General features: G+C 64.3%; 1 protein-coding gene and 1 pseudogene across 1 annotated transcript; both read left to right on the top strand.

Moving 5' to 3' along the window:
• The first annotated feature begins 428 nt into the window (after positions 1-428).
• On the top strand, positions 429-544 carry LOC118601497 (annotated as a pseudogene).
• A 2,815-nt stretch (positions 545-3,359) lies between these two features.
• PLD4 (phospholipase D family member 4) lies at positions 3,360-12,946 on the top strand. Its single transcript, XM_016121462.2, has 10 exons — positions 3,360-3,519; positions 5,913-6,106; positions 6,889-7,072; positions 7,243-7,363; positions 7,861-7,988; positions 8,581-8,781; positions 9,344-9,483; positions 9,557-9,722; positions 9,801-9,897; positions 10,922-12,946. Exons 1-10 carry the CDS (start codon positions 3,469-3,471, stop codon positions 11,122-11,124), a joined length of 1,485 nt encoding a protein of 494 aa, XP_015976948.2. The 5' UTR covers positions 3,360-3,468; the 3' UTR covers positions 11,125-12,946.
• The last annotated feature ends 798 nt before the right edge of the window (positions 12,947-13,744 follow it).

A 13,744-nucleotide genomic window follows, 5' to 3' on the forward strand; every position in this document is an offset into this window, starting at 1 on the left:
TGACACCAACTCCGAGCCGACGCCACACTGCCCAACGTCCTCGGCGCCGCGTCTTCAAACAGGTGTCCCCATCCCCGCCTCCAGAGACACGGTCCCTGGGGCACAGGGAACAAGGCTGGCTGGAGCAAGTGCTCGGCATATTATGTTTTCATTTTCATTCTGGTAAAATAGTTCCTCATGTCATCATGATTTCTTCCTTGGCTAGTGAATTATTTCGATGTGTGTTGCAAATTAACCAAACATTTGAGGATTTTCAGTTATTCTTTCGTTATCAATTCACAGCCTGTTCTCACTGGATATATACTTAAAATTATTTCAGTCATTGGAAAGATATACAGAATGTTCTCTAGCCTAGAGTATGAACAAGTTTGATAAGTGTTCCATGTGCTCTGGAAGAGTACGTGTACTTCCATTTTAACTCATGTGCTGTCTACAGCCACGCCGCCCCGATCACGCCCGATCCCGTCTGATCTCAGAAGCTAAGCAGGGTCGGGCCCGGTTAGTACTCGGATGGGAGACCGCCTAGGAAGACCAGGTGCTGGCTGAAGGCATAAAAAATAAAAAAAATAAAAAATAAGGGACTGTGAACTGACTAGTTCCTTGCAATCTGCGAGGTCGATGAAGGGTTGCCGCGCCTAAAAAAAAATAATAGTTGTGCACATATTGTCAAGCCCACGATCAATGGTTTCGTTGACGTCTCAGGCCACATGCCCTTCGCCTCGGCGATGTGTTTGCTCCTCGGCGCCCTTCTCCCCGCCCACGTTTCCACGTGGCCTTCGGGGGGGGGGGGGGCACCTCCCGAAAGCTCGCCATTGGGCCTCCTTCTGCTTCGCTCTTGGTTTTTGGCGTGCGCTGGCTCGCTGTGGCGCCATCTCTCGCCTTCTCCTTCCACTTGCCGCGGCGCTCCCCGCTCCCGCTCCCCGCTCCCCGCTCCCGCTCCCCGCTCCCCGCTCCCCGCTCCCGCTCCCCGCTCCCCCCTCCCCGCTCCCCCCTCCCCGCTCCCCGCTCCCGCTCCCCGCTCCCCGCCCCCCGCCGGCGCCTGTGGCCTCTCGGGGTTAGAACATTCCTCCCGTCGTCTTCCGGCTCTGCTCTTGCCTGGGGAAGTCACACAACTTCTTGCTGCCTCTTTGAGGTGGTGTGTGTGTTTTTTGGGTGTGGATTTTCTCTGTTGATAGACTCGCGGTGGTTTAATCTACTGCGCCGCACGCGTTTTGAAGTTTCTGGCACTTCTTCAGTTGGCGGCTTGGTGTGTCTTTCCCAGGTTTTGGAAGCTCTTGCCCGTTTTCTCCCCAGACACTGTTCTGCCCCGTTTCCAACCTCCCCTTTCTCGGACCCATTCTTACGCGGTCATGGTCGGCCCTTACACCGCGGCCCACATGTCTCTTATGCTCGGTCCTGTGTTTTCATTCGAAGTTTTTCTAGGTCACCAGGGGTTCCCGGTTCCTGCAGAAGCAAATGCAAATCACATCTAGAGAAAAGCGTCTGGGGCCCAGGACCCTCCGCGCCCTTGGTTAAGTGGGCCAAGGGTCCGCTCACCACCAGAAGTCACAGAACACTCCGCGAGCAGCAACCGGCACAGAATAACAAGGAAAATGGGACTGGAAAGATGACAGAAAGCAACAAAACACAAAACACAGCTGGTTAGAGCTGGGAGAGCAGCACGTCGGAAACGATACTGACTGGACATAAAGGATTTAAAAACCTCAAAAGAGTTACAGAGCAGATCAGGCAAAGCTAAAGCAAGAACGCGTCGGCCACAGGGGAGACGGGGCGGGGGCGGGGCGGGGGGGAGTGGCCCAGGCCCAGGCCGTGGCGGCGAGGGGGGGGGCGGCGGCGGGGGGCCGGGAAGCGGGCGTCGAGGACTGGGCAGCAGAAGCCGGCGTGTTTAGAGCGCCCGGTGCCCTGCCTGGGAGGATGGGGAGAGGAGACATTCAGAGACAGTCACGGAGATTTTCCAGAACTGAGAAAGGCACGTGCTATGGGGTGATGAAGCAGGCGCGACGATGTTTGCGGTTGTGGGATCTAACCGGCGAGCACGCGGCTGTTCATTGTGCTGACCCCTCCTCTTTCTGTGAGTCTGAGAAATTTTTTTTAATAAAATATTATCAGGGAAAAAGGGGAAGCAAAGTGGGAGAAGGTGTTGCTATACCTAAAACCGACCGTTCAGAAAATTAAGTGAATCCTCCGAATCGATAAGAAAAAGTCAACAATCCAATTTGAAAATGGGCCAAAGACATAGATAGGGCTTCACGGGAGAGAAGGCCCGCGTGACGGGCAAGCACGGCTCGCTCGGGCTCACTCACGCCCACCGGGCTGGCGCACCGCGCGCTGGGGAGCGTGGAGCCGTGGCCGCTCCGAACAGCCACTTGAACCACAAGCCGGCATCATCCTGGACAGTGAGGACGTGTCCATCTGCTAATGGGAAAAACCCCAATCCGGCCGCGCTCAGACATCCAGCAATCCAGCGGAGAGCAGAGACTGTCCCGTCTGTGGCCTGGAGATGACCCTGAGGCCAGGTGGGGGGAGCGGGTCCATGGAGAACATGCAGGGGCCTGGGGGGCGTTGCCTTCATTCACTTCCCAGCCCACCCACATTGGCCCCAGGGACCCCCCTGTTGACCCTGACCTTGGGAGCTGCTGCCCACTTGAGTGGTAGGCAGTTACCCCGAGGCCAACACCCCAGACAGGGACCCTCGCAGCCCCTGTCCTGGACAGACGCTTACAAGGGAAGCGGGGCCAGACGCCCAGACCTCACTCGCTCTGCAGGTCAAGTCTGCGGGGCCACAGGGTCCTGCAAGCAGGGAGCCCCAGTGGGCGGGGTGAGGGGAGGCAGAGCCCCTTGCTGGAGCAGAGCACTGGCAGTCTAGCGTCAGACCTGGCTTTTCAGACAGGCACCGAGCCGCCCCAGCTGTGCGCTGCAGGAGGGAGGTCCGAGCTGCCTCCACTTCCCAGACACCCTCGCAGCTGGACATGGCCCTGGGACTAGATCATGAGACATGAGTGGAAGTGCCCTGTGGGACCCCCAGGAAGGCTCTGGGGTGTTCTTGATTCTCTGCCAGGAAGATGGAGGTGATGGCTGAGCTGCAGCAACCATTGTGGGCCCATGAGGCTGCTGGTCAACCCTGGGGATGAGCTGAGAGCTGGAGGGATCTGGCTATGGAGACAACGCCATCTCTAGACCACCAGCCCCTGGTCCTGGTTAGGGTGGGAGAGAAACAATCTTACTTAAGCCACGGCCCCTTGGATACCACCAGGCCTGGGGCACGGGCCTGCGCCTGGGTGTGCCACCATCTAGGGGGGTGGAGGGGAGTTAGCTCCACCCTCGAGTGGGTCCCCCAGCTCCAGATGTCTGGAGGGAGGTACTGGGGACAAAGAGGAAGTGACTAGAAAGGGAAGCAGCAAGCTGCAGAGAGGAGGCCGGTGGGCGGGGGTGGAGGGGGCCTCTGGAGCCCGCCGGAGAGCTGAAGGCATGCAGCCTGGGGCAGGAGCCAAGATAGGGGCCAAGGCAGGACGCCCCGAGGTAAGTGTCAGCGAAGCCCGGGCCAGGTGGAAGAGCCTGCCAGAGGCCCTGCCGTCCCTGGCCCCTTGCTGCCAGCTGCCCCAGGCCCAGAGGCCCACAGACCTCTCACTGGGCCTGCAGGCCACTGCTTCCCCGGTTCTGCAGCGGGACCCCCAGGGAGTTGGCAGTGGGTCCCCCGTCCCAGCCTGAGCCCGGCAGCCACACATGCCGTCTTGCAGTGCAGCAGGCCCCGCCCCTTCAGCCGGCACCACCGATGCCCGCAGGGCCCACAGCTGCCCACAGGGGCCCCCCAGCCCACCGCAGCCCCGAGATGCAGTGCTGGCGGGCCACCTTCCCCCAATAGCCAGCCCCGACCAGGGCTGCAGCAAGCAAACGGGTCCACAGCTGCCCAGAGCCTTCCGCGGTGGCCGCCTCCTCGGGCCCCCCATTGTTCCCAGTGGCCAGGAGGTGACACACTTTGGGGACCAGTGGCCTGGGCCGACGGGCTCCAATCCCAGGTGGGGCTGCGCTCGGCCTGTCTGCGTAGCTGCAGCCCGTGGGGTACACAGGCCCTTTCCTGTGTGGCGCGGGCGTGGGAAGCCCCTCCGAGGGCGTTCCCGGCACCCCTCACCAAGGACTCCACGCTGCCTGCCTGTCCTGAGGGCGAGTTGGGGCTGTGGGCCTGTGCGTTCCGAGGGCCTAATGCTGGACCCCAGGCCCCTAGGAGTGTTGGCAGGCCCCCGAGCTCAGCTCTGCCAGTCGAGGGGAGCACCCCCAAGCCCGACTCCTGTCTGTGGGGACCGCCCAGCAGGGACGGGTGCTGGCCCTCAGGGACTCTGCCAGGGACCCTGACTCTCATTCTGGTTTCCAGGCCCACCACCCTTGCGATCCGCCGGCTCAGGGCAGACACAGCCCCCAAGGCCAGCTCCCATGGCCTCCCCGACCCCATGCGGAGGCTGGCCACCACGTCCCATGGGAGGAGAGCCCATGGTGGACCCCAGAAGCCTCAGGGGTTCCTCCCCACCAAGTCCAGGAGGGAGACGGGGAGTACTGTGCCCGCCCGTGATGAACCTGTCAGAGGTTGCCCTTCTCAGGTGACCCTGTCACTGGGCATGAGCCCTTCCTGTACCCTGGGAAGGCACACTGGACTTGGGAGCACCCCACTTATGGTATACTTGAGGACATTGTGGGGAGAGGTCTAACTGCAGCAGGGTCCCAGCCGGCCTGGCTTCTGGCTCCTTTGGGTGCACTGCTCTGAGCAGACGAGGCTAGTCACTGTCCTCAGCTGGCTGCAGAGGGAGAGTCTCCAGATAGCACCACAGGGCCCCACTGGGCCTCCCGCCCTCTGCGTGGGGTGCTTCCTCAGCCAGGACAGGATGGGGCCCGCTGGGAGGGGAAGCAGCTGTTTGTGGGCCGGTAATGAGGGTCATGCTCGAAAGCAGAACCGGCTTTCGCCCTCACTGCGGCTGCGGCTGGAACGCGGAACTAAATCCTGATACTGAGACGCCCACCGAGAGGGGGACCGAGAGGGGAGCACGCGGCCGGCCACATGCACACACTGCTGGCCATACACACACGCTTGTGCACATGTGGCTGGCTGCACACACATGTACACACATGCGTGCATACACATGCCCCCCCCACAGCCAGCTATACACACATGTACACACACAAGGCAGGCCACACGCACGCGCACACGTGGAAGGCGAGGGTCTCCGCCCGCGGCGGGCTGGGGTGCCCAGGGTGGGGGCAGCAGGGTGGAGCCTCACCTCAGGCTGTGACCTTGGACAGGAGCAGGGAAGCCTCCAGGGGTTTGAGAAGGTATCTGTACGTCCCCCACAAAAAGGTGTCCCAGGTGCCCAGCTGCCCAGGCACTGTGGGGCTGCCCTGGGCAGGGTTGGGGCTGCGGGTGACAACAGGCTGCCCTGTGCATGTGCTGGGACCTCCACAGAGAGCGTCAGTGGCCTCCACACGGCCCTGCCCCGTGCCACCCACAGCCTGTGGAGCAGAGCCAGGCACGGTGGGAGTGGAGGCCGAAGGAGGGGGCTCGGCAGCCTCACAGGCCAGAGCAGGGAGGATGAAACTGGCCCTGGGGGAGCCTCGGGGGCACCCTGACCAGCAGGCTGCATGGCACCTGCCCACATTCCCCTAACACCGTGGTACTGTGCCAGGTACCATGTGGCCACAGAGTGGGCCCCAGGCCACCTGGTCTCACCAACACAGTGGCTTGGGCTCTGCTCAGCTCTATCCTCCGCCTCCCCTGCCCACCTGGCTTCGCCCCAGCTGCAGGCCTGGCCCGCCCCAGGAGCTGGGGACCGTCTCTGTCTCTGCCTGTCTCAGCTGGCGGGGGCCCACCCAAAAGTAGGGCATGCCCATGCCACTGGACTCCTCAGGGACACCTTTGCCCATTGCAGGTGCTAGGAATGCTGGCTGTGCTGTGGCTTGGTGCCGTGACTGTCACCTACCTTCTGTGGCAAGTGCCCTGTTCCCCCACCTGGGGCCAGCTGCACCAAGAGGAAGGGCTCACCAGGTCGCGGGAGAGTGGCTCCAGGCCGGCCTGGGAGCCCCGTGGAGGGCGGGCCCCACAGCCGCAGCCTGACTCCTGCCAGTGAGTGAGCCCGCGGGGTCAGCAGGGTGGGGTCTCAGCCCTGGGCTACTTGCGTGCCCCCCGGAACCCCCCATGGGCTGAGTGTTGTCCTCCGCCAGCTCCTCTTCCTGGGGGGTTGGGCAGCGAGGCGGGGAAGTGGGAGTACAGGGAAGGGCCCCAGGTGGGATGAGTTGGAGTGGGGGCTGGGAACGGGGTGCACTTAGATGCTCTTCGCAGCAAACACAAGCTGCCACCTAGGGGCTCTGACGAGGCAGGTGAACCCCATCCTCCCAGGGCTAAGGCGCAGCACCTCCACAGCCCAGCCCTGGGGGTGGTGTCCGCTCCCACCGCACAGCTGCCTTCCCTGCTGACCACCCTGCCGGGCTCTGGGGTTCTGGGGTCCCAGAGCCTCCCCAGGGAGGTGCCGTCTCCACATGGCCCCGGAGACGGGCGCTGACCACCCTGGGCGCACTCGTCCTCTGGGCTGGCTTCTAAGACTAGCGGCTCCTCCAGGGCAGCGCCTCAGATGGGGGTGGGGTGTGGGCCCCCAATCTGCTCTGCTCTCAGGCCCCTCCCTGACATGCTCCCTGGTGCCACTGATGCCCTCGGGCTTGCTGGGCTCCGGCTTGCCCTGCCGAGTCTGGTTGTCTGCCCCTCCCTGCACCCTTGGCTGGGCTGGGCCCTGGGACCATGCAGGCAACGACCTCGACCCCTCCCTGCTTGTCCATTGGTCAGAGCAGGTGATGGCAGGCAGGTTGGTGGCTCCTGAGCTCAGGCCCGGGCCCGGCACGCTCCCTCTGCAGGCTGGTGCTCGTGGAGAGCACACCCCAGGACCTGCCGTTTGCAGCGGGCAGCCCGTCTGCCCAGCCCCTGGCCCAGGCCTGGCTGCAGCTGCTGGACACCGCCCAGGAGAGCGTCCACGTGGCCTCCTACTACTGGTCCCTCACGGGGAATGACATCGGGGTCAACGACTCGTCTTCCCAGCCGGTGCGCCCCCCTTCCCCTGGGGTGCAGGCCACCCTGGTGCTGGGCTCACACGCCTGCCTCACTCTGAGCTGTGGGCGGTCGGGGTGGGTGCTGGGGCAGGCCCAGAACTCCTGAGGGGGGTGGCAGAGGGCTGGCCGGGGTCATGGCTCAGGGCTGGCCTTGGCCTACAGGGGGAGGCCCTCCTGAGGAAGCTGCAGCAGCTCCTGGACAGAAACGTCTCCCTGGCTGTGGCCAACAGCCTCCCGACGCTGGCCAGAAACTCCACTGACCTGCAGGACCTGGCTGCCCGCGGTAGGTGCCTGCTCTGTACTTTCTGAGCTGAGGGCGAGACGGGGCTGACTTGCTGGCAACACAGCCAGGGACAAGGACAGCAGAGCTGCTGCGGGGTGCTGGGAAAACGCCCCGTGCTCCCCCAGGACACCAGGAGGGGGAGGAGCCCTGGGCTACGCACTCCTCTGAGTCGATCCCACCAGGACCTGCTGCTTACAAAGAGCTGGGAGTGTCACTCGCCACCGGTGCAGCACTGGGTGGCCTCGGGGCCCTGCTGAGCCCAGCTGCTCTCGGCCAGGGAGCAAGAGGCAGTGGGCGGCCGTTACAAAGGCGGGCTCTGGACCTGGGCTACCTGGGGTGCGGGGCGTGAGCCAGTCAGTGCCTCGGCTTCCTCACCTGTAAAAGGGGGCCGAAACAGCATCGACCTAGTAGGGCTGTTGTGACAATTAATGCGGCAGCTGTGAAGAGCTGAGGCTCATCAAGAAGCTGGTTCAGCTGGTCATCCTGGACTCGGCCAGGTGCCCAGGTGCGACATGTGCCCATGGGGCGGCTCACCAGGGGCGTTCTGCACTCCAAGTTCTGGGTCGTGGATGGACGGCATGTCTACATGGGCAGCGCCAACATGGACTGGCGGTCCCTGACACAGGTGAGTCCGAGAGCCTGGGGGACACAGCCGCCTGGCGCTCGTTCCCCCTCTGCACTCTGGGGGCTTTCCCTGGTGTCCCCTGCAGCTGGTCACCAAACGGAACCGTGGGTGAGGCAGCCAGCCAGCTCCACGGCATCACCACTGTGGGGCCCATCAGAGGCTGGCTCCTTAAGTGACAGAATTCTACGCAGCCACTGAACTAATGCCGAGGAAGCTCACTTAACCTGTCACTTCAGCATGGCCCCTTTTAGGAAAAACTGCCAGGGAACGACGATGGGAAGGTAACCGTGCTGAGCGCCTCGCGGGGAAGAGAAGAATGCTCTTTTTTTCCTTCTTTGTGCTTTTTATGCATTTTCTACTGTTTTCTGATATTGAACATGTATTGCTTTGACCACTGGAATACGATGTTCAGGAACAATAGGGACCCCACCGCGAGCTCCCCCCAGTGTACCATCTGTCACGGATTCCTGCTGGCGATGCTGCCCTGGGCGGCCGCCCATGTGGGGGCTGCGCCCTGCCTGCATTGCGGTCCTGGGGAGCCCACTCGGCCCCCAGGGGGCGTCCTCCCACGGCCGCTGCCCCGTCTCTGCAGGTGAAGGAGCTCGGTGCCATCATCTACAACTGCAGCCGCCTGGCCCGGGACCTGGACAAGACCTTCCAGACCTACTGGGTGCTGGGGGTGCCCCAGGCCGTCCTCCCCAGACACTGGCCTTGGAACCTCTCGTCCCATATCAACCACCTGCAGCCCCTCCGGGCACGCTTTGACGGGGTGCCCACCACTGCCTACTTCTCGGTATGAGGGCTCCCTCCTGGCTAGCCGGACCCACGGGGAACCCTGCTCCACCCTGGGCCTGCTCTCGGATGCCACGGCACGTGCTGGGTCCTCAGGCAGACAGCCCCAGCCAGCGCCAGGGACGAGCTGTGGCCCCAGGGGTCTCCAAGCACATGACTGGATGGGGTCAAGGGGCTCTGGCTTGGGGCCAGGACCAGGAAGGTGGGGGGAGAAGCAGCTCATCAAGAGATTCTGCTAGCCTGCAAGGAGGGAGGGAGACGGGGCACCACTCACACCCGCCAGCTACGCCTGTCCGTCAGGCACAGCCCTCGGCGGCCCCAGGGGCTGGTCGGCAGCAGAGCTGGGGCTGAGCAGGGGTTGCTCTGAGCAGGAGCGAAAGCCTTACCTGGCACCACGGCCCTCGGGGGTCAGGGCTAGCTCTCCACCTTTCTCCTAGCCCCCCACGCAGCACCTCTTGCCTTCCTCCTGGATCCCAAATGCTGAGAGGTGCGTGCTCGGGTCACAGTCCAGGAACCAAGTGTCTCAGAGTGGCGTACCCTCAGGGACCTCTCTCCCCACACAGGCGTCGCCACCGCAACTGTGCCCCCACGGCCGCACCCGGGACCTGGATGCGCTGCTGGCAGTGATAAGGGCGGCCCGGCAGTTCATCTACGCCTCAGTGATGGAGTACCTCCCCACCACGTGCTTCCGCCACCCTCCCAGGTGGGTCTAGGGGACAGCCGCGGGCTGGGGGCTGGGGCCCGCTCTGCGAACCCTGACCTCTCCCTCCCCTCAGGTACTGGCCAGTGCTGGACAACGCACTGCGGGAGGCAGCCTTCAACAGAGGGGTGCGGGTGCGCCTCCTGGTCAGCTGCGGGCTCAACACAAACCCCAGGATGTTCCCTTACCTGCGGTCCCTGCAGGCATTCAGCAACCCACAGGCCGGCGTCTCCGTGGACGTGGTGAGGACCCGCTCCCTGGGCCAGCTAGGAGAGGCGGGCCTCCGTCCTCCCTGACACGCTCCCTCTCTGTCTCCAAAGAAAGTCTTCATCGTGCCCGTGGGGAAGCACGCCAACATCCCGTTCAGCAGGGTCAACCACGGCAAGTTCATGGTCACGGAGAAGGCGGCCTACATAGGTGAGCCCCGCGCAAGCAGCTGTGTGGGCAGGGGCTCTGGCCTGGGCAGCCTCGGGGCCCTTGAGTCTTTGAGGGATGTCAAGGGAGTGGGCACAAGGCCACACGAACGTGCGGAAGGTGGACATGCCCGCAGGCCGCGGCCAGGACAGGGTGCTGAAGGCGACGCTGCCCCCATATCTGACGTGGACCCCTCAGGACAGAGGGGCTGCTGACGGGGTCTCCGCTGGGTCTCCAGTGTAGTTCTGAGGGCAGGCAACCAGCCAGGCGTCACCCAGCCCCACGACTCTGGTGGAAAACCCCACCACGGAATCCTGAAACGCTAGGTTGGACGCCCGAGCCCGAAGATGTGGGCGGGGACAGGGCGCCTGACCCGGATGATGTGGGTGGAGCCGGGGCGCCTGACCCGGGTGGTGTGGGCGGAGCCGGGGCGCCTGACGCGAATGATGTGGGCGGGGCCGGGGCGCCTGACCCGGATGATGTGGGTGGAGCCGGGGCGCCTGACCCGGATGATGTGGGCGGGGCCGGGGCGCCTGACCCGGATGATGTGGGCGGGGCCGGGGCGCCTGACCCGGATGATGTGGGTGGGGCCGGGGCGCCTGAGCCCGAAGATGTGGGCGGGGTCGGGGCGCCTGACCCGGGTGGGTGGTGTTGGCGGGGTCGGGGTCGGAGCGCCTGACCCGGATGACGTGGGCTTAGCCGGGGCGCCTGACCCGGGTGGTGGTGTGGGCGGGGCCAGGGCGCCTGACCCGGATGACGTGGGCGGAGCCGGGGCGCCTGACCCGGGTGGTGTGGGCGGGGTCGGGGCGCCTGACCCGGCTGGTGGTGTGGGCGGGGCCGGGGCTCCTGACCCGGATGGCGTGGGCGGAGTCCCACGTGCAGAGCAGGTGGCCGTCCTGCTCGCGAGGCTTCCGTGGTTGGAGTGACACGACACCAAAGCTGCGACCAGGGCCATAGGACCGTGCCAGGTTAGAGGGGCCCGTGTGAGCCCAGTGGCCCAGCCTTTGTTTCCCACCCACCCCCACAGGCACCTCCAACTGGTCGGAGGATTACTTCAGCAGCACCTCGGGGGTGGGCCTGGTGGTGAGCCAGAGGGCCCCCAGCGCCCAGCCAGTGGAGACCACCGTGCAGGAGCAGCTGCGGCAACTATTTGAGCGAGACTGGAGCTCCCGCTACGCCGTGGGGTTGGACAGAGAAGCCCAGGGCCACGACTGTATGTGGCGGGGCTGAGGTGCAGCCCCAACTGGCTCCTGGCCCTCGCAGCTCCTGGTGGACGCTGCCCCCCTCAGGCCTCCCCACCTGTCCCGCCCGTCTGGGCTCCAAGCAACTCCTTCCACACAAGCCCTGGTCAGAGTCAAGTTTCCCATCACCCAGAGGGGCAAATTATTTGCTCTCCCTATTCCTCCAATAGAGCCCCTTAAGCCTTACCTTCTCCAGGGAGCCCTCCAGGATGCCTCTCCCTGATTCCTGCAGAACTTCAATCTCAACCCACAAACCGGGCCTTTGGAGCATGTATGCCTCCCCGTCTCTCTGTGCGCCCAGCACGGGGCTGCGCCCCACCTTCTTGGCTGGGGGCTCAGGTTCTGCCCGGCTCTGTGAGGAACCCGCAGCCACATGGCCACTGGGAAGGTGCTGCAGCGTGCCTGCCATGGGAGCCCCTGAGTCCTGTCGGCGCCTAGCTCCAGCCCACAGGAACCCCTGGGTGTGGGAGGGGGCAGGGGGCGGGCCAGGGGAGGGCACTCCAGTGACTCTGGAGGGACCTACGCATGCCTAGTGCCCTTGACTGGGTGATGGGGAGCAAGAGCAGATAGACTGGACCCCCTTGACCATAGTCTGTCCTGGGCAGTTGCTGGCATACCTTGGCAGGTCCAAGACTATGGGGCAGGGCCTGGTGCCCCATATGGGGTGGTCCCTGAAGTGTGGGGTGGGGCCTGGGACCAGAAGGGGCAGAGTGGAGAGGACACAGGATTGAGCTGGGGCAAGGGGACGCCAAGCTGGGGTGGGGTCGGATGCAGCCCCACTGGGGCGCACCCACTTGGGGCTGGCTCAGCAGTCCAAGGGACTAGACGTGGGAGCTAAGCGAGTGGATGTCATATCCTGGGGTGCCCCTTCCTAGCCCCACTTCCCAGCTCTCTGTCCCTGGGGAGCTGGCCGGGTTGGTGTCAGATGCCCCAGATATCAGCGTCCTCATCTGTGAAGCAGCCCCCCGCAGCCCCCGCCCCGGACCTAGCCTGCCTGCCTGCTGATTTGCAAGGGTCTGAGGGGGTGCCAGGAACCCATGCAGCCCTGAGGCCTCTGGAACCCCTGGGGGCTGGTCAGTGTGTGATGGATGACACCAGGCCCTGGCGCCTCTTGGCCCCTGTCCAGGACAGACACTCCCACACCTGCCCGTTCCCTGGGGCTGTTGGGCTGGCCTGCCAGCTGGCTCTTGGTCCTGCTGTGTGTGTCTGGGAGCATTCGCCCTGCCTCTAGGCCTGTCAGCCGAAGCTCTGTGTTCAGGCCGTGATGGGCAGGGGTAAAGGCCATAGCTGGCTGCCCAGCGGCCCTCAGCCAGTGCCAGGCCTGTTTCCACACACTTTGGTTCTGGTGGCCACACCTCGGAGGCAGGCTGGAAGGGCAGCTCCAGAGGAGACCCAGCTGATGAGGACCTAGAGGCCGTGGGGGGCCGTGGCGTGCCAGACAGGCCACACAGTGGCTCCCATGACCCGCCCCTGGACCCCCACCCCGTGTGAGCCCCTCCCCTTGAGAGTGAGTGAGACCTGTCCCTGCTTGTAACCAGCAGAGTGCACAAAGGTGGCTTGGGGGCATAAGATGGTAACGGCTAGGAATGTCCCCCGCTGGCTGCGGCCCCAGAGAGGCCCACGTGTCATTGAACACTGCCATCAACCATGTGCGTTTCAGAAGCAGCTCCTCCCCCAGTCAGGTCCCGAGGTGAGACCACAGCCCACCGTCGCCTCCATCACACTCGTGGGACCCTGGGCAGAGGACCAGCTGCGCTGTGCTTGGACTCCCGGCCCCCAGAAATGGGAGAGGATAAATGTGTGTTGTTTTACGCTGCTGGTTTGCGGTGATTTGTTACACAGCACAGATGACTCACACGTGGGGTGACCGCTGCCTCTCCAGCCTCCAGACCAAGGCCCCAGCATCGCAGGCCTTGACTCCAGGTTCAGACAGGGATAGAAACCGTGGATCCAGGCAGGGAGTCAGGGACCCGGGAGGTAGGGGGCAATGACCTTGCTGGATCCAGGACGAGGGCCCCACTGAATTCCCCTTCTCGCCTCCGGCTCGTGAGCCGCTCAGGGTCCTAGCGTCAGCCACTTTCCAGAGGGTTCCATGCCTCCTAACTCTGAAAACCTCTTCAGCTGGCCACAGGGAAAAACAAGACCGGCCTGCCATGGCTCCCAGATGGGACCCGGCACCGCCTTCCCACCCACATCCCGCTCCCTGCAGGCAAGGAGCTCCTAGGCCCTCCCGGGCCCTCCCGAGGCAGTGCCAACCTCCGGGGCCACGGCCCTGCAGGGGAGCTCAGGGCCCAGCTCTGCTGCCCCCACGGCCACGAGAGCAGCCGGGCCCCTCCAAGGGACAAGGGTCATGGCAGCAGGAGCCCACCCAGCCCAGAGGGAAGTGGGCCAGGCTCCTGAGGACGCGGCATGCCCGCGGGCCCAGGAGGGCATCGGGGGCAGCCGGAGCCCAGGCGTGGCCACCGTGGGAAGCGCTGAACCTCATTCACCACCCCACGGTGCCTGCTTCCAGGGGGCTGCTCGCATGGGGGCGCTGCTGAGATGCGTCCCTTGTGGCCAAGGAGCCCACAGACCTAGGCCCTGGCCCACACTCTGTGCTGTCCCTGTTC

The sequence above is a fragment of the Rousettus aegyptiacus genome, unplaced genomic scaffold, assembly GCF_014176215.1.
Source record: "Rousettus aegyptiacus isolate mRouAeg1 unplaced genomic scaffold, mRouAeg1.p scaffold_m13_p_3, whole genome shotgun sequence".
NCBI classification, from domain to species: domain Eukaryota; kingdom Metazoa; phylum Chordata; class Mammalia; order Chiroptera; family Pteropodidae; genus Rousettus; species Rousettus aegyptiacus.

Bases quoted from the DNA above. Each gene is read 5' to 3' on its own strand.
- PLD4 (XM_016121462.2), top strand. From the start codon at position 3,469: ATGCAGCCTGGGGCAGGAGCCAAGATAGGGGCCAAGGCAGGACGCCCC. The intron at 7,364-7,860 runs GTAGGTGCCTGC...GGACTCGGCCAG, and splicing joins GCAGGACCTGGCTGCCCGCG to GTGCCCAGGTGCGACATGTG. The intron at 9,484-9,556 runs GTGGGTCTAGGG...CCCTCCCCTCAG, and splicing joins TGCTTCCGCCACCCTCCCAG to GTACTGGCCAGTGCTGGACA.